General features: G+C 32.9%; 3 protein-coding genes across 7 annotated transcripts; 2 read left to right on the forward strand and 1 right to left on the reverse strand.

The window, feature by feature from the left end:
* Positions 1 to 1,266: 1,266 nt before the first annotated feature.
* On the reverse strand, positions 1,267 to 6,087 carry LOC115707051 (UDP-xylose transporter 3). Of its 4 annotated transcripts, none has more exons than XM_030634871.2 (8): positions 5,637 to 6,087; positions 5,400 to 5,532; positions 3,794 to 3,978; positions 3,642 to 3,709; positions 2,933 to 3,065; positions 2,200 to 2,361; positions 1,834 to 2,106; positions 1,267 to 1,725 (listed from the first exon to the last, which is right to left on the reverse strand). In XM_030634871.2, the coding sequence occupies exons 2-8, from the start codon at positions 5,518 to 5,520 to the stop codon at positions 1,609 to 1,611; spliced, it is 1,059 nt and encodes a 352-aa protein (XP_030490731.2). In that variant the 5' UTR covers positions 5,521 to 5,532; positions 5,637 to 6,087; the 3' UTR covers positions 1,267 to 1,608. The 4 variants fall into 4 exon arrangements, with proteins under 4 accessions (XP_030490731.2, XP_030490733.2, XP_030490734.2 ...); XM_030634873.2 differs by having other exon boundaries at positions 5,400 to 5,529; positions 5,637 to 6,085; XM_030634874.2 differs by having other exon boundaries at positions 5,646 to 6,011.
* A 2,570-nt stretch (positions 6,088 to 8,657) lies between these two features.
* On the forward strand, positions 8,658 to 11,236 carry LOC115704896 (reticulon-like protein B16). The gene is made up of 5 exons (XM_030632107.2): positions 8,658 to 9,059; positions 9,416 to 9,596; positions 9,742 to 9,883; positions 10,605 to 10,674; positions 10,790 to 11,236. The coding sequence occupies exons 1-5, from the start codon at positions 8,915 to 8,917 to the stop codon at positions 10,954 to 10,956; spliced, it is 705 nt and encodes a 234-aa protein (XP_030487967.2). The 5' UTR covers positions 8,658 to 8,914; the 3' UTR covers positions 10,957 to 11,236.
* A 136-nt stretch (positions 11,237 to 11,372) lies between these two features.
* LOC115706842 (protein BREAKING OF ASYMMETRY IN THE STOMATAL LINEAGE) lies at positions 11,373 to 13,568 on the forward strand. Of its 2 annotated transcripts, none has more exons than XM_061103954.1 (5): positions 11,373 to 12,216; positions 12,325 to 12,725; positions 12,820 to 12,903; positions 13,008 to 13,132; positions 13,219 to 13,568. In XM_061103954.1, the coding sequence occupies exons 1-5, from the start codon at positions 12,159 to 12,161 to the stop codon at positions 13,325 to 13,327; spliced, it is 777 nt and encodes a 258-aa protein (XP_060959937.1). In that variant the 5' UTR covers positions 11,373 to 12,158; the 3' UTR covers positions 13,328 to 13,568. The 2 variants fall into 2 exon arrangements, with proteins under 2 accessions (XP_060959937.1, XP_060959945.1); XM_061103962.1 differs by having other exon boundaries at positions 12,826 to 12,903.
* Positions 13,569 to 19,489: the final 5,921 nt, after the last annotated feature.

Genomic DNA, 19,489 nt, shown 5'->3' on the forward strand with positions numbered 1-19,489 from the left:
ATTTCGGGTTGAACCCGACCCGACCACACGGGTTTTAATGTTTTTCAGTTTTTTTGGCAGCGAGTCGGGGCGGGTGGCCGGGTTTTTCGGGTTTGCGGGTCTAAATGTTCAGCCCTACTCTAGAGTGTTGTGGTGAAAGAAAAATGTTCAAATAGTAATGGGATTATTTCACAAATATACAAAAATAATCAATATATATATATATATAAATACACTTTTACGGAATTTTAAACGTTTTTACAATTTTTTAAATTTATTTACAGAAAATACGATCTTTTTATGTTATACTCTTGTTAATTTTTTGTTATTTGTATGTTATTTTTTGTTGTTGTTTTGATGTTATTAGATATTATTTTCATGTTATTTTTATGTAGTTTTCTTGTTGTTTTCGTGTTGTTCTATAAAAAACTGTAAAAATGTAAAAAAGATTCTTTTAAATGTAAAAAGGTAAAAATTTTATAAAAAAAAAATAATACTTCATATAATTATCTCAATACTGATAATACCATATCTAATCCTAACAAACGAGTTTGATCAGACCACAACACCAAACAATTAACCAAATATATTTGCAAAAGCAAATAGTTTTCTTGGTCATTTCATTTTCCCATAGTTTTCTTGCAAATAAATCCAAAAAATTTCAAGTGCAGTTCAAGTTCAACTGAAATTTCTCTTTCGTTAACAAAAATCCAAGTAATTAATTAATTATTAAAATTCAAAAAGAAGAATTAGAAACTAATTTGTAACAGGTGGAAGAACCAATAAGAAAAATGACCGTATAGGTCTAAACTTATAAAAAAACTGATCTACGGTCACTTTTTTTTTTGGTTGATTTTCAAAAGATCATTAAATTAAAGTGAAATATGAAATTTTCAAAAATTGAACCTTCTAAACTTATGAAAAACTGCTCTACTGCTTTTCTTTTTCTTTTATTTTTATCAGGCTTTGGGAGAGTTAGGAAATTCTAACTATGAGCTATTCGGTTTATTCGATCTTTACTTTTTTTTTTGGCTCATTTTCACTAATAAGATTATTTGATAATTTGGGTCCATGACTGAGACAGCTCATATGTAACTGTAACAACAATTCTAATTATAAGAGGTTTTTTTATCAATGAATCCTTCAATTCTAGAAAAATACGTTTTAACAAGTCATCATTTTTTTACTGCCAATACTTTACACTATTTAATTCAAAAACAAACAAAACTCCCATCCCATGTTTGTTTGGATTATTTGAGAATGCCCAAAAGAAAAAGAAAGTAAGAATTTCCATACAAATATTAATGATAAATAAAATATCAGAATAATTTTCTACAAAACTGAACTTTATATTTCCTTGGCCTTCTAGGTACAACAACATTAACTATTATGGGCACTCCTCAGATGATTGATTGTCAACATGTAAATTCATAACTTTAAAAAAACAAAACACTGAATATGAAATGAGAGCCATCAACACCAGTGCAGATTGGAGAGAGATTTCAGGGTGAGGTTGAAAGAGGAGTGAGTCTTTAGTGCCCACAACACTCATTTTTCTTCCAACAGTTTTGTATGTATGCTTCTCTTATATCTTGTGAAGTAAAAAAGATTGAAAAAAAGGTGGTTCCATCAAGCATGCAAATCTTTGTTTCTTTCCCATCCTGGAGCCTTCTGGGCAACCGTATCGATTACAACATCATTTCCATTTCCCGTCTTAAGTAGAGGATCAGATTCACCTTCCTTTCCCTGGAAAAATTTGAGAGCGGAAATCAAAGAGTGAGAATATTAACAGGTATGGTAATGGCTGAAAGGAGAAAGAATGTGTAGTTAACAGATCAACTGACTATGACCGACCTGGGATGATGGCAATGTTGCTTCATCAGTTTTCTTCTGACTCTCGCGAGTGCAGAAGTAGGAGTATACTATCATTCCAACAAGTGCAACCATGATGCCTAAGATGTTCCTCCAGTTGAACGGGTCGTGAAGCAAAATATAACCAAATGCAAGTACCAGACATGTCTTCAGATGTCCAAGTACCTGATATGTAACTGGAGATGTCTTTCCAATAACAAGGAATGTACTAAAATTTACAGAGACAGAGATCATGCAGGAGAGAACGATGAAAACCTGTAGACGGACAGCACATAGAGAATTACAACAGTCAGAGAGAGAGAGAGAGAGAAAGAGATTAAGTTACAAACAAATTCTTTCAATTCTCACCAGCACTTGAGTTGTATACTTGAAAGCAAATACGTTTTGATTAGTGAGAAACTGATCCAAAAATGGGCCAGATATCAATAATGTCCCTGCTTGATATGGACATGATTGATATAGAAGTTGGGTTGAAGAGACCTTGAATTTCTTTTGGATGGTATTAGTCATCTAGAAAGAAATAGTTAAGAACTTAAAACAAGATTACACAGGAGAAACCAAAATAAGCCTCTATAGCATTATTTATGACCACACCACATAATACATTTTCAGATCAATCATGCAAAAGAAAGAACGATTCGGATATTCTAACAAGTCATACATCTGCCACTCTGTATGAAAGAAAAAGTAACAAGACACCAACAAGCTTTCAAGCCAAAATAAGCATTTGATACAAGTTACTGTAAACGTGCTTTGCAGGACAGATGCTAAAATGCAAGAGTACATGTCACATACTTGTCTAGCCCATTTTACATCTAAATTTAGGGGTATCCCGATTCAAAGAAGGCTTAAGCCGTCCAATAAAGTTAGGCAAAGTTAAGTGCTCTCATTAAATTACTACAGAAGTAATTACCAAATACTAAATTCATGCAAATGAAATTATAGCTAAAAATTCTATAACTAACTGGTATAATTTTTTCTCAAGTGCTAGAAGTGAAGCATGTCTAAAACATTTTTATAATCAAACATGGAAATATGCAAAGTGATCATTTTGATTTTAAAGCCAATATTGGAAGGATACAATTTGAGCAACACATGTTGTGACAATTGCAAGAAGAGACAAGATGGAGCCTAGAGCATTGAGTTGAACGTCATTGACTGTTGCAATCCCAACCCCAAGGAGGAGAATAAGAAGAGATAGCTGGATACTCCTACTGCAATGACAATAAAGTGCATCAGTACAGATTTATGATGCAAGAGACACAGCAAGGTTCAATTGAAGAAAATGAACTTTGTCTAAGGTGGTTGATTAAAAGGGGCTCCAATAATGATTTGCATATATAAAATTCACAGAGGAAACACTTTTGACTGATGTTTAGTGCATGCATACACATTAGCCTATAAACAAATTAATTTTTCTATAACTATATGCAAGCTCATGCAATGTGCTAGTATCAGTAAATGGCACCCAATGAAAAAGTAGTATTTTGCTATACATCAAATGTGATGACCCTTCAAGTCTGAAGTTAGAATCAAGAATCATGACTATTTACGGTATAAAGAGACCCCAAATATGTTAAAAGCACGAAAAGGGATCTGAAATCTAAATGGCTGCATGTACAGTGCATAAGGAGTTAACTTTACCCTTATGTACAGTGCATAAGGAGTTAACTTTACCCTTGTACAATCCTGGTAATCATATGAAAGGAATTAAATCAGCAAGAAGAGAAACAGTCCTAATTCCAGACTTCAGCATCCAAGTCAAGAGGGTAAGCATTTGTTAAGAGAACCTGAATTTTTTTGCAAGGAATAGGGTCTCCAAGAATACAGTACAAGGGATGATTGCCAACTTAGTCATCTGAAATGCAGAAACAAAGGAGCATTTCAAAATTAATTCTAATATCAATTTACAAAACAAAGAATAATGAATATGCAAATATACCTGATAGAAACCAACAGAGTTGAAACCCAAACTAAGATTTAAAAGCCCAATAGATATGCCATTAAGAATGCCAAAGCCCATAACAGCCTTTTGCTCAAAAGCTTTATGTTCAAAAAATTTCATTTTACGAGCGGCATGAAGGGAACAGAAGGTGACTAGAAGGTGCCAGCTTGTCAAAGTTGTAGCTGCAGGGGACAGATTTATTCCATCAAATTAAGTGAAGAAAATCATCCCCAACACAATTCAACAATCTAAACATAATTTATGAGTATTTATATCATAACAAATATACTTGTAAGGAAACACCATGATCATTGATAAATGTTAATGTTCAACTTAAGTGATAAAGATTCACGTCTTTGCAGTATTATATCACTACTGCAATAGTCAAGATTGCTTAGGCATTATTAAGCCATCGTTACTATCGAGCTCACCATTGTAGGTAGAAACTGATAAAGAAAAGTAAAGTAATTGTATCCTCAGAAACAGGGGGTGTTTCAGAAAAATTAAAGTCAAAGTAAAACTACTATTATGACCTAGGTTCACCTCCTACAAGAGACCAAAATAGCTCAGTTTCAACCTCGTATTTCCTGAGTCAGTTATCTCAGAACTAAAGAACGTCTACATGAATATCAGAGATAGATTGGTTAAGCTTTAGAATTTTCACTATTACACTACAACCATGGTTCTATAATGATCACACAGAATACTGACTGAAGAAAGGACAAAATACCACAAGATTGATGATAGTCAAACATTTGTAAAAGTAAAGTTCAAATTACAAGACTCTATTCTTGCTTGAGGGCTGCATGATTGTTTCTTTTACATTTATAAGATTTTTCAACTCTGAATTCACTTATGCAAATCAAAAACGAATTTAGAATTTCAGAGGACCGGAGAATGTATATTTGACATTACTAACCTATATAAGCATTCTATGTCCCAAGAATTATCCCAAATTGGTATACATTATGGTGAGTGAAAACTCTTTTTCCAACAAGTCAAATTCAACTTCTTCAAAAATATACTTTTGATTAGTACATTCAAAAGTAAATACATAAGAAGAAGTCATTCATGCCATCAATTTGCATAAGAATTCAAACTAATTCTTGAACATTATTATACTCAAACTCTACTATCATGTATAGCATTCAAACATAAATCTATTTTTCCTCAAAAAATATACTATTTTTAACATTTTATTTTAGTTACTCTCTGATTCCATTAGTTTTCTCCTTTTGAAGGGAAAACTTTTAAATACCACCATCCATCCCTCAGGGAGGAGGACACGGGTCATAATAATACTAAATAATAATATCAATGATGAGCTTGTGTAATCTATAATTGGTACTTCCTTATCATCATTTTTGTTATTTTAATCCTTATACTAGTCGTGGTAAATGCTTTAAAGCCATTACAAATTTACAACAACTTACATATTTTTTTTTCATAAAGATCATTGTCACAAGAATCAACAGTAGGATCATTGTCACAAGAATCAACAGTAGGATATAATAACACAAACTAAAAGGCAAAGATGAAAATGAAAAGCATACAATATGTGACAATAATGTAAATCAAATTAGCAAAGCTCCCATTAACCTACCGAAATTGAAACCCAGTGAGCTAATCAACGCCTTGTTGCAAATCACGATGGAAACTGATGAAACCACTGAGAGAGTCAACGCACCAACGGTCCCCAGCTGAAACCTCTCACCCTCACCCATAACTTTCCTCTGCTGAAAATGCCAATCAAACCAAAACCCATAATCAAATCAAGAAAAGGGTCATCATAGAAAACAAAACTCATATACATACAAATGAGAAAGAAGTGAAATCTCACCTCGCTCACCTTAGGTAAAGCCAAAATGAAAGACTAGAAATCAAACAAGTATTAAAGCTTAGATTTGTACTTATGGGAATGAAAGAGCTAGATCTGAAGGTTAAGAATAATGGGTAGTTCTAGTTTGTGCATTTATATAAATACATGTATATGTATATTCAGATATTGATTGGTTGAGCAGTCACTGTGGTTTGGCTATGACGGGTGGTAGAATTGTGTATTTGTTTTTGTAAGGTTGTTGATTTTGATTCTGAAAATAGCACTACACCAAATAATTCAAAAAAAAAAAAAAAACAGCTGAGTTTCATTGGGTGGGTGCCTTGCCTTGCCTTGCCTTGTTTCGTCTTCTTTGGATCAATTTTTTCAGGCTAGTTTCATCTACAGTACCCTCGAAACGACGTAGTTTTACTTGACCCATCTATGGTCCACTACTCCGGACCCTCCGCTTCTATCCGTGGACCATCATGGTCCGTTATTTTAATAAAACGACCCAGGTTGGTGGTACCTAGTCAAGTATATATATTTATTTATAATAATTATGTTGTATTAAAATAAAAGATTCTAATTTTTATTTCTTTGCAGATGTGAGTTGTGAACTTGTGAATAATATTTAATTTGTTTTTTTTTTAAAAAAAATTAATATTTAAATTTATTAGTATTTTAATTGGTCTCATGGAAGTTGTATTGTTATAAAATTGTACTTAAAATGTGATATGAGAAATATATTAAAATATTGTGTAATACAAGTTACATGTTAATTATGGTTTTAATTTTCTTTGTTAATAAATTGAGCCGTTGAGATTCCATTTTCAGATTTTGTTTTTCTTCAGCATCTTAATGAATTATTTGGCCTATTTTGTCTTTCTTTGCCGGAATAAAACAAGGGCAATTTTTACTAATATACCAAATTAACAAATTAATCTTACAGTTACCGAATAAAACAAAAATACCTTATATATGTATATCCCTACCGAAATTTAAAAAAAAATTCCTACCGAACCAAAAAAAATGGGATCAACCCGTGCGTATCGTACTGTCAAACCGTATATAACCATTTGAGAACAAAAAAAAATCAAAAAGAAACCTTCGAATATTCAAACCTCCACAACCTATGCCATTGAAGCTTTGCAAAAATGTCGATCGAATCTGCAAAAACAAAACACCATTAAAGCTTGACAAAAGCTTCGATCAACAAAAATCAAAACAAACTGTACAGTTGCTAATCGAAGGTGCCGAGATAACTCATCATTGGAGGTGACTAAATTTTCTACTGAGAAATATGTGCTTAATCAAATCAAAAACACCTAACATAGATAAATTCACAAACAAATATTCACCATAACATCATTAAAAAGCAACCAACAAGTAAACTTTATGCAGAAATAATTAACTTAGAAATAAAAAGTAATACAACAGTACTACATAAATCAAGCACGTACCTATTAAAAATATACTTAATGAAAAAGAAAATCAACAGAAACTAAATAGTATACCAACAAAAATTAAAGCGAAAAAACTACTAAATCATAAATTAATCACAAACACATTAAAAACAAAAAAAACACACTAAAAACTAAACACCAAATATATATACCATTCATTAAGAAACTGTACAGTAAACTATAACCTTTGAATAACGAATAAATATACCTAAAAAAATAAACTACTCAGTATTATAAAGAACTCGGTAAACAAAAAAATTACTAAAAATACAGTGTTAAACAACCTACATTAACAAAAAAAAAATCCAAAAAACTATTTTAACATATAAAATATTCACTATAAAGCTACACATAGATCTCTAAACAAAACACAAACAACATGTGAACAACTTAGTATACCAAACAACTATGTATACAAAAAAAACAACTAACATATAAATGTGCATCCACATTAACAAGAATCAAATAAAAAAATACACGATTCAGTATAAACAACCAGTATACTAACCTTCAATTTTTTTTTGGCAACACAATAGGGGCTTCATCACATTCTGATTCAAAATCATCAAAATCTTCAACAACACTCTTTAACTTCTTAGAGCGCCGATCGTCAAAGGAAGCCTCAGAAACACCACTCCTCTTCGAAATGGACACATTCTTATTTTTCTTCTCCTTATCAGACTCAACAACCTTCGAACCAGATCCAACCATTTTTTTTTTTGCAACTTCCTCTATTTTTTCCACCTTCTTCTTCGAACCAAACACCTCCGGTGATGGAGACATTGAACTCCTAGTACGCACCATAAACGCTTTAACACTTAAACGAAATGGGAAACCTTAGCAGAGAGAAACCTAATACTTTGCTGAAATGAGGGAAAATAAGAAAATGGAAGAAAAAACAAAAAAGAGAAATGGAAGTGATTGAGCGAGTGATGGCTTGACAGAGAAAATTAGAACGTGGAATCGTGTTTAACACTCAACCCACTCTCAAAAACAATAACCGTGTACACGTGTCAAAAAAAATTCAAAAAAAAATCGTTACTTTTTACCAAATAAAAATATATTCGGTATATACAGTATTTAATTACAAAAAGTGTCCCACATCGTAATTTTCTCATAAAACAATAGTGAAAAATTAACACAATATAAAACTTACACAATTTTTTTGAAAAAAATTCCACCCCACAGTATAAAAGTAAAAAAAAAAAGTTAGAAATTTCAGTATGTGATGTAATTATTCATTTTTTTTTAATTTTTTTTTGGTGTTTGTGTATTGAGGAAATTACACTATATTCTCTTTTTATATTGTCCTCTTTTAATTTTACCCTCTTTTTTAAAGTCTATAATTTTTACCTCTTTTTTTAAATATTATACCAATTTTATCCCTGTCACTTCAAGATACTCTCTATGTGATTCTCTTATGTTAAGTTATTTTGGGTACAATACACATAAAAAGAGGTATGTTTCAATTAAATATAAAAGTAGAGGTAAATTTAATTAATTGATTAATAAAAGTGGTATTTTTCAACAAATAATTCCTTTCAAAAGCCCAATTGGGCCTTGAGTTCGAGATCATCTCCCACCCGTTCTTCAGCCCAAAACAATGGCCCATTCATTTTGAACGACACGAGAGCGCTGAAGCTACTTCTGTCGTTTTAACTTTCAACGGTGTCTGTCGGCTCCAAGAAAACACAGTTACATTCCAACCTCGTGGATCCCATTACCATTCCAATCATCAAACTCGTATAATTCTGATTGTTCCTTTCAATTTCTCTACGGACTCCTTGGAAAATACCTAAATTCAACTTCTACAATTCTGGGACTTGGGTTGATTTCATGGAAAATTCAATATATAAAATCAACACAGAAGGAGATGGAGACGGAGATGGAAGGAAGGCCACCCCTTACCCTTCTTCATCTTCATTTTGTCCTTCCCCTTCTCCAACCTTAGGCCAACAAACCTCAGTTTACCATTCTGTTGGTAAGATAATAGAAGTAATTGTCTCAGTTGTTTTCTTTTTTTGAGGCTTTCTTGACTTTTGGCATTCTGGGTTTTCCAAGCTAAGAAAAAAAAAAGGAAAAAAAGTAACAAATTATGGGGAGTTATGTTTGTGGACTTTCTTTTGTTTGATTGATGTAATTTAATGCTTGTTTATAGCGTTTTCATGAGTCTTAAATGGTTATACAGTAAAATTCTCTCTGACCCAGATGTTAAATGCCAAAATTACAGCCTAGTTTGATCTGTACATTACAGACTACAATTGTATTACCCTTTCAAAGTTTACTTTTTTCGTTGACTTATTATTGGTCTTTCTTTATGTCTCCTGCCCATTTTAGCTGCTGATGTTCTATTGTGGAAGAAACGACATGTTTCTTTTGGTGTCATTGTTGTTGCCACTGTTGCTTGGGTCCTCTTTGAACGATCCGGACTATCATTCTTGTCAATTTGTTCAGATGTTTTGCTCATTTTGATCGTACTGTTATTTCTACGTGCCAATTATGCTGCTCTTAGAAACAAGTAAGGATGATGTGCTTCACTCACTATCTTTTCTTATAAACACCTTAATGGTGAAACTAATTGGTTCTCATTCCAAGAATTTTTCTGTGAAAGTGTTGTTTGTGATCATTTTAATTAGTGTCTTTCTTTTTCTTTAAACGAACAGACAACTGTACAGTTTACCAGAGCTAGTCTTGTCAGAGGAAATGGTCAACAATGCTGCAGCTTCATTTCGTGTTAAAATCAACAATATGTTGCTGATGGCTCATGATATTACTCTTGGCAAAGATTTTAGACTTTTCTTCAAGGTTAGTTTTTGTTTGCTTGACACTACCAATTCTAGAAATCTTCTAGTCATCTATTATGGTATTAATTCTAAAGTCCCTGAATTCATCTGTATGTTTTGCTGTAAGTTTTTCCCATTTAGACGTGTTACTATACAGGCATTAGAGAGTGATATTAGTGGTTGAGTAGTATAAAATTTTCACAAAAAATGGTAGAGGGAGTGGGAATGATGGTGTTGACCCAGGCAACTAGATAGGGAAGAAAAACAACTTCTTGAATAACACTGAGAAAATATAAGCAAACCTATATATTTTATAGAGTTTGGTCTCCTACTGAGCCGAAGCTTTGATAATCAGTTATATAAATTCCTTATCAATTTCTCTTTCCTTTCCTTTGGTTTCTTTCCTTAGCTTGGTCAGCTAGAAATCTAAGAAGTCAACTATGAATGATAGAAATAGTATTATGATTTTCTGGCATGGCCGAGCGCTGAGGTTGTCCATGCTGGAGAGTATAGGCACATATTACTGGAGGTCTATGAGAAACTGATCAGTTGAGTGTCAACTAGAGCGAGGCTAGTTGTGTTAGTCCGAGGGTTGATCAAACTGGTTTATACCACTTGTAGATTTGATGGAAATATTGGGAGTCCAAAATTTAAATTTTGAGGCGGATCATTCTTTGCTGTAATCTATGGTTCAGGAAGAGAAGAGTGTCTAATATGTTTATGCTTATTTATACATTTGACAGGCGATGGTGTATTTGTGGCTCTTGTCTGTCATAGGCGGCTTCTTCTCCTTCTTCACAATTGCATATATTGGTATGTATAGCATTCATTGTAAATGATATATGTGTTTGTGTTTATAAGGTTGCTTTGTTTTGATATGATGATGATGTTGTGTTTATAAGATTGCTTTGTTTTAATGGTGATCCAGGAACCATCTTATTGATTACGGTTCCAGCGTTATACAGCAAAAATGATGAACGTGTTGATAGGTATTGTGGAATTATTCAAAGACAGTTATCTAAGCACTATAAGATAGTCGATGAGAATGTCTTTAGCAGACTCCCTAGAAACTCGTCCAAGGACAAAGCTTTGTAATTCTTGTACACAATCATCATGCTTGGTTGGTTGCTTCATATTTGACCTGTTTTACTCTCATATAGTAGGAGGTAGAGGCATACACTGCAATTTTGTTAAATTTTTAGATTAAAAAGAAAAAGTACAAAGAAAACTTGAGACCACTTGAGAAAGAAAAAAAAATTAATCCATGACTCAGTGTAACTACTAACTCGAGACAATTTCAAAGGTGCAACTTGAGAGACAATTTATCTTCTTTTCTTTTACCAACTGTAGTTATACAACTATGCAATTTTGAGTAGTGTTAAAACCCATGTCAGTCTTACACAACTCAACAAAGAGACTAAGCTAAACCTACTTTTGGTAAATGCATGTTTGGCTAGCTTAGCTAAGATCCGCAATGTAACACATTTACAAGCAGTACTTTTTCTTGATCTTTTTAAACAGTTTGTTACACTGGCTAGAGTTGTTTAATCATCGACAATGTTACATTTCATTTTGTTCTACAAATGTCTGAACCTGTTCATACCAAAAATGGCCATTGTAAAACCATATTAAGAAGCACTCATTGCTCCCCATACAGCAACTGCAGCAATATATAAGCTCTTCATTTTATGCATCTCCATTTCATCAAAATCATACTATTCAAGCCATCGTCCTTATATAGTAGGTAAGAAATAAAGAGTTTCTTTGTCTATTTGAAATATAGTAGGTAAATCTATTATATAGTAAGTAAAGTGTTCCTTGACATTCATTGTCACCCATTAATCGAAGTATGTGTTTCAAATGCATGTTAAACAGTTTGTAAATAATATGCAATGATAGTCAGGTAAAAAAAAAAAGATTACAGAGAAAAAACAGAAGTAAACACTATGAATAAGTTGACATACATTCATACAAGGAAGACTGTACAAATTACAGTGCCTCATACATTCTTCATCTGCTTCTTCTTTAAATTTTCAATTTTTATTTATAAATAAATATAAATATTAAATAGGGAGGAGTGAGGAAGAAGAAGATGAGTTAGAAACATAAATGACCCATTACTCATAATTATAGGTTGGCACCAATCAACTGTTGTAACTCCTTTCCAAATATTCATTCTCCTTTTCATTTTTTCCTTTTTCAAATTCAAATACTCCTATTTCCCACTCTCATTACAACCAATATATATAATATATATCTTCTTCAACCTTATACATTTAATATACAATGTACACACCATGGACAATGACAAGGTTACTAGTCCAATAATGGAGGGTCAAGGATTGTGCTTCATAGGTAATAATTTTTATTATAATATATGTTCATTAGTATAGTCCTATTTACATATATATATTCAACAATATATTATAAACAAATTAATTTCTATTTTTCTTCATATGACAGATGATGATGATCATCATTATGATCATGAACATGTTCATCTAATACCAATGAGAAAGAGCAAGATCCTATCTGATGCAAAGGAAGAAAGATCATCAGGCAATCATCATAAGAATGTTGATGAAGCTAGTAATAAAAGAAAATCGTCTCATCACAGAAGAATTATTAGCAAAGAAGTTGCTAATAATAATAATAATAATAATAATAATAACAATAACAACATGATTGATCCTCAGTTTACAGAAGAAGACTATATTATCTTCTGCTTTAGAGAAGATGGAGCTTTGGAAGTTGTGAAGAATAATGGCAACAAAAGTACTGATCAAAATCATGATCAACTACCATCTTCTTGTCTAGATCGTTATACCTCTTCTTCCAGAAATTCCAGACCCGTAAATCGAAAGGTTAGTGATATCTGTTTTTTTTTCCTTCTTTAATTTCAAAACCGAAAAACTTTATTATTAATTTCATAAGAATTTGTTCATTGTTATTTGGAAGAAACAGCTTAATTACGGTGACAATGATCATGAGAGCTTAACTAGGAAATTATCACATGAATTCTACCCCACCAATAATCAACATGTATGCCTTATAATTTTGGTTTCAACTTTCTATTAATACTAAAAAGTACATATAATTGTGTTATAAGTTCTTCTATTTTAATTTGTAATCGTAACTATTTATAGATGGTAGAAGAGAACCTTTACTTAGATTCAACGTGTATTTATGGTGGCAATTTTGAAGAGCACAATTCAAGTGATCATTCTGCTCATTCATCAAATGCTAGTTCAGGCTCTTTTGCTTTTCCTGCGTAAGTGTATATTGTATTGTTATAATGTTTATTAGATTTCATAACGAAAATAAATATAATATAACTTTTTTTTTGGGTTCAAATAGGTTGGGTTGGGAGAGTACTGGTAGTCCAGAGAGAATGCCACAGACAGAAGGACTGCGCTTAAGAAAACACAGAGCTCGATTTGTAGTCTTTCAGTGTTGTAGATTTTAAAAGTTTTTATCATTATTATTATTATTATAAGGTAGTGGACTGAGTATTAGAGTAATAGTTTGTCCTATAAATGGGGGCATGTGTTTTGCAAAGCTCTATTGTTTCAATTTGAAAAGGAACCTCAAATGATTATCTAAGCCCAACATTACAAGTTAGTGGATTAATTTTGCAAAGCTCTATTTTTTCATTTTGATTCCAGATATAAATGTAACATTGCTTACTTATGCCATGAGCATATATATCCTCAAATCTTGGAGAACACTGTTAAGAACTCTTATATTAATCTGGGTGAGGTTCAGAGTTGAGTGAGATAGAGAGGAACCTTGTTGTTCATGGTGTCAGTGGATAAGAGGTTAATTACATTTTAATTTGTGTTGATGGTGACAACAAGTGGTTCTCTTATATAGCTCTAAAAATGGAAGTACCCTCAGTTCCAAACCAGTATAACTTCATTGTGTTCATTAAGTTTTCTGCATTTTACTTTGTTTTCTTTTATGTTCTTGGTTTGAAATAACTTTTCAAATCTAATAATCAAGATTAATTGTTGTGCAATACAACTTGCCATATCATTTTAGTGTTTTGCATTAACTAGAGTAACCAACCTGGTTAGTAATTTTTCTATATAATGCAAGATTGTGATTTGAGATTTTCTTGCTTAATCCATTAGACAATGAATGAATGAAAGACTCTTAACAAAATAAAATAAAGCAATAAAAGGTAATTGAAGGCTTTGAAAAATGAAAAACAATTAAAGGTTGAAACCTAGACGAAGAAAACGATAACTCATTGTTCTGTAAGCGTTATGTATAACTATTATGTACAACAATTTTATTCTAATTTTGTTGCACCCACATCTTATGGTACTTTCTCAACCATATGATATTTATTGATATTTATCACAGAGTTGTACCCTATATTTGTAATAAATAAATAAATAAAAATAAAGTAATAATAAATATGTATTATGAGCCCAAAGACAAGAATACACCTTGAAGATATAAAAAGTCAACAGATTAAACTTTGACCAAGCAACAAAAGATGAAACGAAATACCATGCGGCACAATAGAGAAATATGCGAGTATTGACACTCCCAAGATATCAATAGTCGCCCCAAATTCGAGAAAGGGTTACACATTTCGAAAATCCAATTCGAGAAGAAGTCTAACAAGGGGCTAAAATGCTTAACTTGATGGGAATACAAGAATACAAATAAAAGATGACATCGCTAAATGCTAAGGGAAATAGTCATGCACATACTACTGACACTTCCCTAGTGTCAGATAGTCGCATACTAAGGAAATTCCAAAGGGAATCAACACTTCGAGTAAAATAACTCATGCATGCACTAAGATTTTTGAACCCTAAAATTAAGATTGCACAAAGAAACGAGAAAAATGGTGGTACCCGACCATTGAAACTTCCCAACTAGTAGTGATCGCATAGTGTCACATGCTAACTATTTGTACACTCCCAAGTAGACGGGACATGCAACACTTGTTGGCATACCGAGCTAGCAAGTCAGCCTAACTGCATTTGTAGGAAAACAAATTCAATAGTTAGGCACGATACATGTCTTTCGCATGTTGAGTGCAACCACGAAGTATGAGCAAGCACAACATAAGTCATTCCAAGGATTAATCTCACACAACCCACAAGTAAACACATAGGCAAATGACACACAATGACCCAACAAAGGAAACAAATAGGTAACACATAGAGAACATAGAAACATACACAAGGAAGTATTGTTAAACATCATTTTATTATTATACGGTCTTGATAGGACAAGAGAGTACACAATTGGACCCTATCAAGATAGTGATAAGGTTCTTCATAAGTCACCAGGTCACCCCTATAAAGAGTTTAATGGGGTTTCAAGAGAATTCCAAGAATATATATGATATTAGCTCTGCTTACATATGTGAATTACAAACAAAGCTAAATACAAAAGTGTCACCACTAAAGTAGCTTGCCACCCCGAAGAGGTGCTTGTTGGGATTTTATGCCCTAAATAAAATCTAATATCATTGTAATCTTATTTACTTTCAATAAAAACTATAAATCATATCTTGACCTTGTCACATGATTTGTTCTCATATTTATTACGTGATTATATGTTTAAAATATAAGTTATATTAAATTATGAACATATAGTTATTTACAATTACAGTGATGTCATCACAGTAGAAAGTAACTGTGATTATATGCTTTAAATTTATTTAGTCTCACAATTTATCAGTGCACTAGATTTACATTAACGTGATAAGTGGAATGTCTTTTCCAGGGCATTAGTAAAGTAAACCAGGATCGGATATATCGACAATATATTGGACTGGACCGATATTGACAGTGAAAAAGATATCATAAACTTACCATTATATCTTTTCTAAGTCAATATCACTTAGTTGATCATAGATCATTTGATCTCAATCTTGAGATGGTTAAGCTCTAGCTTAATTGTATTGCACTGGTTCTTTGACTTTTTTGTTACCAGCTTACCCGTAGGACTAGCACATACTTACATCTTGGGGACTCGGTAGTACAATTGAGTGAGAGTGTTAATCATAGATATGGACATCTATAGCTTCTATTACTAATAAAAATAAAACGATGGTTTCCTTTGAGCTTGGCTAAAGGCAATAAATGATAGAGCGCTCATTTCAGTAATTATATTAGTATTTTAAAATATCATTTACAAGTAACTAAGTGTTTTAAGGATAAATACATTGAAGGTTAAAATAATAATTTTTTCCTTACTCAATGTAAACTGTCTATAGAGAATCAATGGTTGTTGTGATTGAAAAAATAGATAAATTATACTGTATCTATACTTGGTGTATAAAGTGTTCTATGTAATCAATAGTGCACTTCCAAATCTATAGTGGAATCAAGAGGAATTAACAAGTTAAGAAATTTACTCGGTAAATTTCAAGATCTGCTTATTAGGAGCTTGATTACATAGGCCCACGGTCTCCATATTATCTGAGATAATATCATCTTGTAGACTAAATTAATTGATTTAATAAGTCAATTAGAATTCGAAAATAGACTGTCTCATTTGAGAATTTGTAAATAGACTGTCTTATTTGAAAATAGTCAATGTCAACCTGGGCGCCCAAAATTTGGTTTCTTGGGATTTAGGCATATTTTGAGATTCTTAAATGATGTGATAGTTATCCGTAGTTCATTCTTTGCCACGGTAAGCAGTAAGAAAAGTCCTGCTGGATTTCACTTCGTCTCTTGAAGATAGACTCCGTCTTCAGGCGATTTTTTTTCCGAGTACTATTCCATTGGTTCATTGTACTATTCCATTGGCTCAATGTCATCTGCAATCTCCAATTCCTGAACTCCGAGAATAGCATCCATGAATTTGGTCTTGATGACCCTATCCGAAGAAGATGGACCTATTTTTTCCCCTTGGATTTCCCTTTCTCGACCATTTTTGCTCGTTTTGCCATAGCTCCGGTGAGACACCGAAAGAGAGAGAAGAGCGGGAAATGTCGATCTTCATTTGCCTCAATCTTTACCGGGTCTACGAAAATTCCATCCTTGCTCACAAAAATCATTTTTTAACATATAAGTTCTATTTTCTATTATACTTTCGTTGACATGATATATAATTTTATTAGCATCCTACATATTTTTATTTTTATTTTTTGTTATTATATATATTTTGATTGTAAGGTATATATTTTTTGTTATATGGTATATAAGTTTTATTGTATAGTATATCATTTTATTTAGATCATGCATGTTTAGTTTTTATTTCATCATATATAAAGGTGATATATAATTTTATAAGTATGGTATAATTATTTTATGGTTGTATATAATTTTATAAGTATATATAATTATTTTTGTTATTATATATATTTTGATTGTAAGGTATATATTACTTTATTTTTTATTGCAGGTATATATTTTGTTGTATGAGATATAGTTTTTATTGTCTATATAGTATATCATTTATTTAAGATGATATTTAGTTTTTAATTTATTATATATAATTTTTTTGGTATGTATACATATTTTAATTGTAGTATATATAATTTTGTAGCATGATATATATTTTTTGAGTATAAATTTAGTATTGTTATAATTTTTTTGTGGTATATAATTTTATTACTAAAATATATTAATTTTTAGTGATACAATATAATAAATACTATTGTATATATTTAATGATCTAATATATTTATTCAATTTTTACAATATAATAATATGCAATATTAAAAAAATTATATAACTCAAGGAACCGGATGATGTTTTGGCTCCGACAGAGATGGTGTTTGATGACGCTCCTTTTTGGATTCAGATTCATAAGGTGCCAGTGTGTTGTATGACGAAGGCTTGGGGCTTTAAGTTGGGGAAGTCGGTTGGGGAGGTTTTGGATGTGTTGTGCGGTCCAAATGGGCTTTGTACGGGAGCGTTTATGAAGGTCCGTGTTAGTGTCGATATCTGCAAGCCCCTCGCTCGTGTGATCAGAAGACGACTGGCACCGAATAAATCATTATTACAGATGTCTTTTACATACCAACGACTTCTGAATTTATGTTACTTTTGTGGTATTTTGGGTCATCCTTTTAAAGAATGTCTTTCAAAGCCGAGTTCGGTCGGTGGCAAGGACCAATTAAAATATGGTGATTGGATTCGGGTTCCCTTCCCGGACAAGGTTAGTGGACATGGCTCTAAAAGGCCTCGGGGCCGTGCCTTGAATGCCTCGAAGTCTGGGGCTGTGGTTCACGTGGGGAAGGTGAGTGACCCCGTGAGTGTTCGACCATTGGAGGGTGGTCGTGTTGTAGGAGGGGTAGGGTTGAAAATAGCTACTAATGATGTTTTTGGGAAATGCAAGGGTATTATGGTGGAAGAGGCAGTAAATTGGCATCCCGTCTCGGATGCATTTATTGCTCAGGATTTGCACTCTCTTTCAGTTTTGGATATTTCTACTTCCAAAACTAATGTGGATGGTCTTGGTTCGGATCATGATTTTGTGGTGGATGGGAGTGCTAGTGTGGAGATGGTGGAGAAAGAAGCCAATGATAAGTTGGAAGTGGCTCACATGCATGGTGGTACGTCAATTTTTTCCCATGCAAGGAAGAAAACCAAAAAAGTATCTTTTTCAGATAAATATGGTGTGTTAAAGGTGAAGTCCAAGAGCCCCAAAAAAGTGTTTAAACGGGGTTTAATGGATGAATGCTTATTGGCAAATGTTGATTCTTCTGGCTTAGATGAGGTTCAAGTTGACATAGTTAAAGATGTGAGTGACGTTCCCGTGAGTAAGGTAATGTCTTCTCTTTTACATGTAGTGGTTGGGAGAGTTGTTGTGGTTGGTTTAGATTCGGTGGACCCTGAGGATCATGGCCACCGAGTATTATGAATTGTTTGGCTTGAAACGTTCAAGGTCTTGGGAATGACCAAACGTTCCAAATTCTTAGTTCCCATGTCAAGTGTTTTCGCCAGACATTGTTTTTTTTGTTGGAAACACTTGTGACTCACTCGATTCTTGAAGTGATGCGGGTTAGATTGAGTTTTGTTGGTAAGTTAGTGGTTGAGAAAGTCGGTAGAAGTGGTGGTTTGTGCCTATTCTGGAGTAGTAATGTTACTGTGGTGCTTAAAGGTTATTCTCGTAGCCATATTGATGTTATGGTGTGCTCTCATGGTGATCTATGGTGGCGTTATACTGGGTTCCATGGCCAACCGGAGGCGAATCTTAGATCCCAGTTTTGGTGTCTTCTTGAGAGGTTGGCTGATGGGTATTTTGGACCTTGGCTTGGGGGTGGTGATTTTAATGAGATTCTATTTTCCTATGAGAAAAGTGGTGGTTCGGTCCGTGCTCAAAGTCTTATGGATAGTTTTCGTAAAGCTTTAGCAAAATGTGGGCTTGTTGATATGGGTTATGAAGGAGCTCGTTTCACGTGGTGTAATAAGCATACAAATGGTTCTTTCTTGCAAGAACTTCTAGATCGTATGGTTTGTTCTAATAGCTGGCACTCAATGTTTCTGAATTCTTATGTCTCGCACTTGAAGCTATGGGGGTCGGACCAAAGACCCCTCTTGACTAGCATCCTCCGTGGTTGTGATTCTAGGAAACGTCCTAAGCAAAAAGGCTGGTTCCATTTTGAGATGGCTTGGGCGAGCGATCCTGGTTGCTGGGAAATTAT

The sequence above is a fragment of the Cannabis sativa genome, chromosome 1 (genome assembly GCF_029168945.1).
Source record: "Cannabis sativa cultivar Pink pepper isolate KNU-18-1 chromosome 1, ASM2916894v1, whole genome shotgun sequence".
Classification (NCBI taxonomy): domain Eukaryota; kingdom Viridiplantae; phylum Streptophyta; class Magnoliopsida; order Rosales; family Cannabaceae; genus Cannabis; species Cannabis sativa.

Excerpts from the sequence above, each read along its gene's own strand:
- LOC115707051 (XM_030634871.2), bottom strand. The coding sequence starts at position 5,520 with ATGGGTGAGGGTGAGAGGTTTCAGCTGGGGACCGTTGGTGCGTTGACT. Across the intron at positions 3,710-3,793 it reads ACTCTGTTGGTTTCTATCAG|ATGACTAAGTTGGCAATCAT; the intron begins GTATATTTGCAT and ends TCTGCATTTCAG. Across the intron at positions 2,107-2,199 it reads AGTATACAACTCAAGTGCTG|GTTTTCATCGTTCTCTCCTG; the intron begins GTGAGAATTGAA and ends GTCCGTCTACAG.
- LOC115704896 (XM_030632107.2), top strand. The coding sequence starts at position 8,915 with ATGGAAAATTCAATATATAAAATCAACACAGAAGGAGATGGAGACGGA. Across the intron at positions 9,060-9,415 it reads CTCAGTTTACCATTCTGTTG|CTGCTGATGTTCTATTGTGG; the intron begins GTAAGATAATAG and ends TGCCCATTTTAG. Across the intron at positions 9,884-10,604 it reads ATTTTAGACTTTTCTTCAAG|GCGATGGTGTATTTGTGGCT; the intron begins GTTAGTTTTTGT and ends TACATTTGACAG.
- LOC115706842 (XM_061103954.1), top strand. The coding sequence starts at position 12,159 with ATGGACAATGACAAGGTTACTAGTCCAATAATGGAGGGTCAAGGATTG. Across the intron at positions 12,217-12,324 it reads TCAAGGATTGTGCTTCATAG|ATGATGATGATCATCATTAT; the intron begins GTAATAATTTTT and ends TTCATATGACAG. Across the intron at positions 12,904-13,007 it reads ACCCCACCAATAATCAACAT|ATGGTAGAAGAGAACCTTTA; the intron begins GTATGCCTTATA and ends AACTATTTATAG.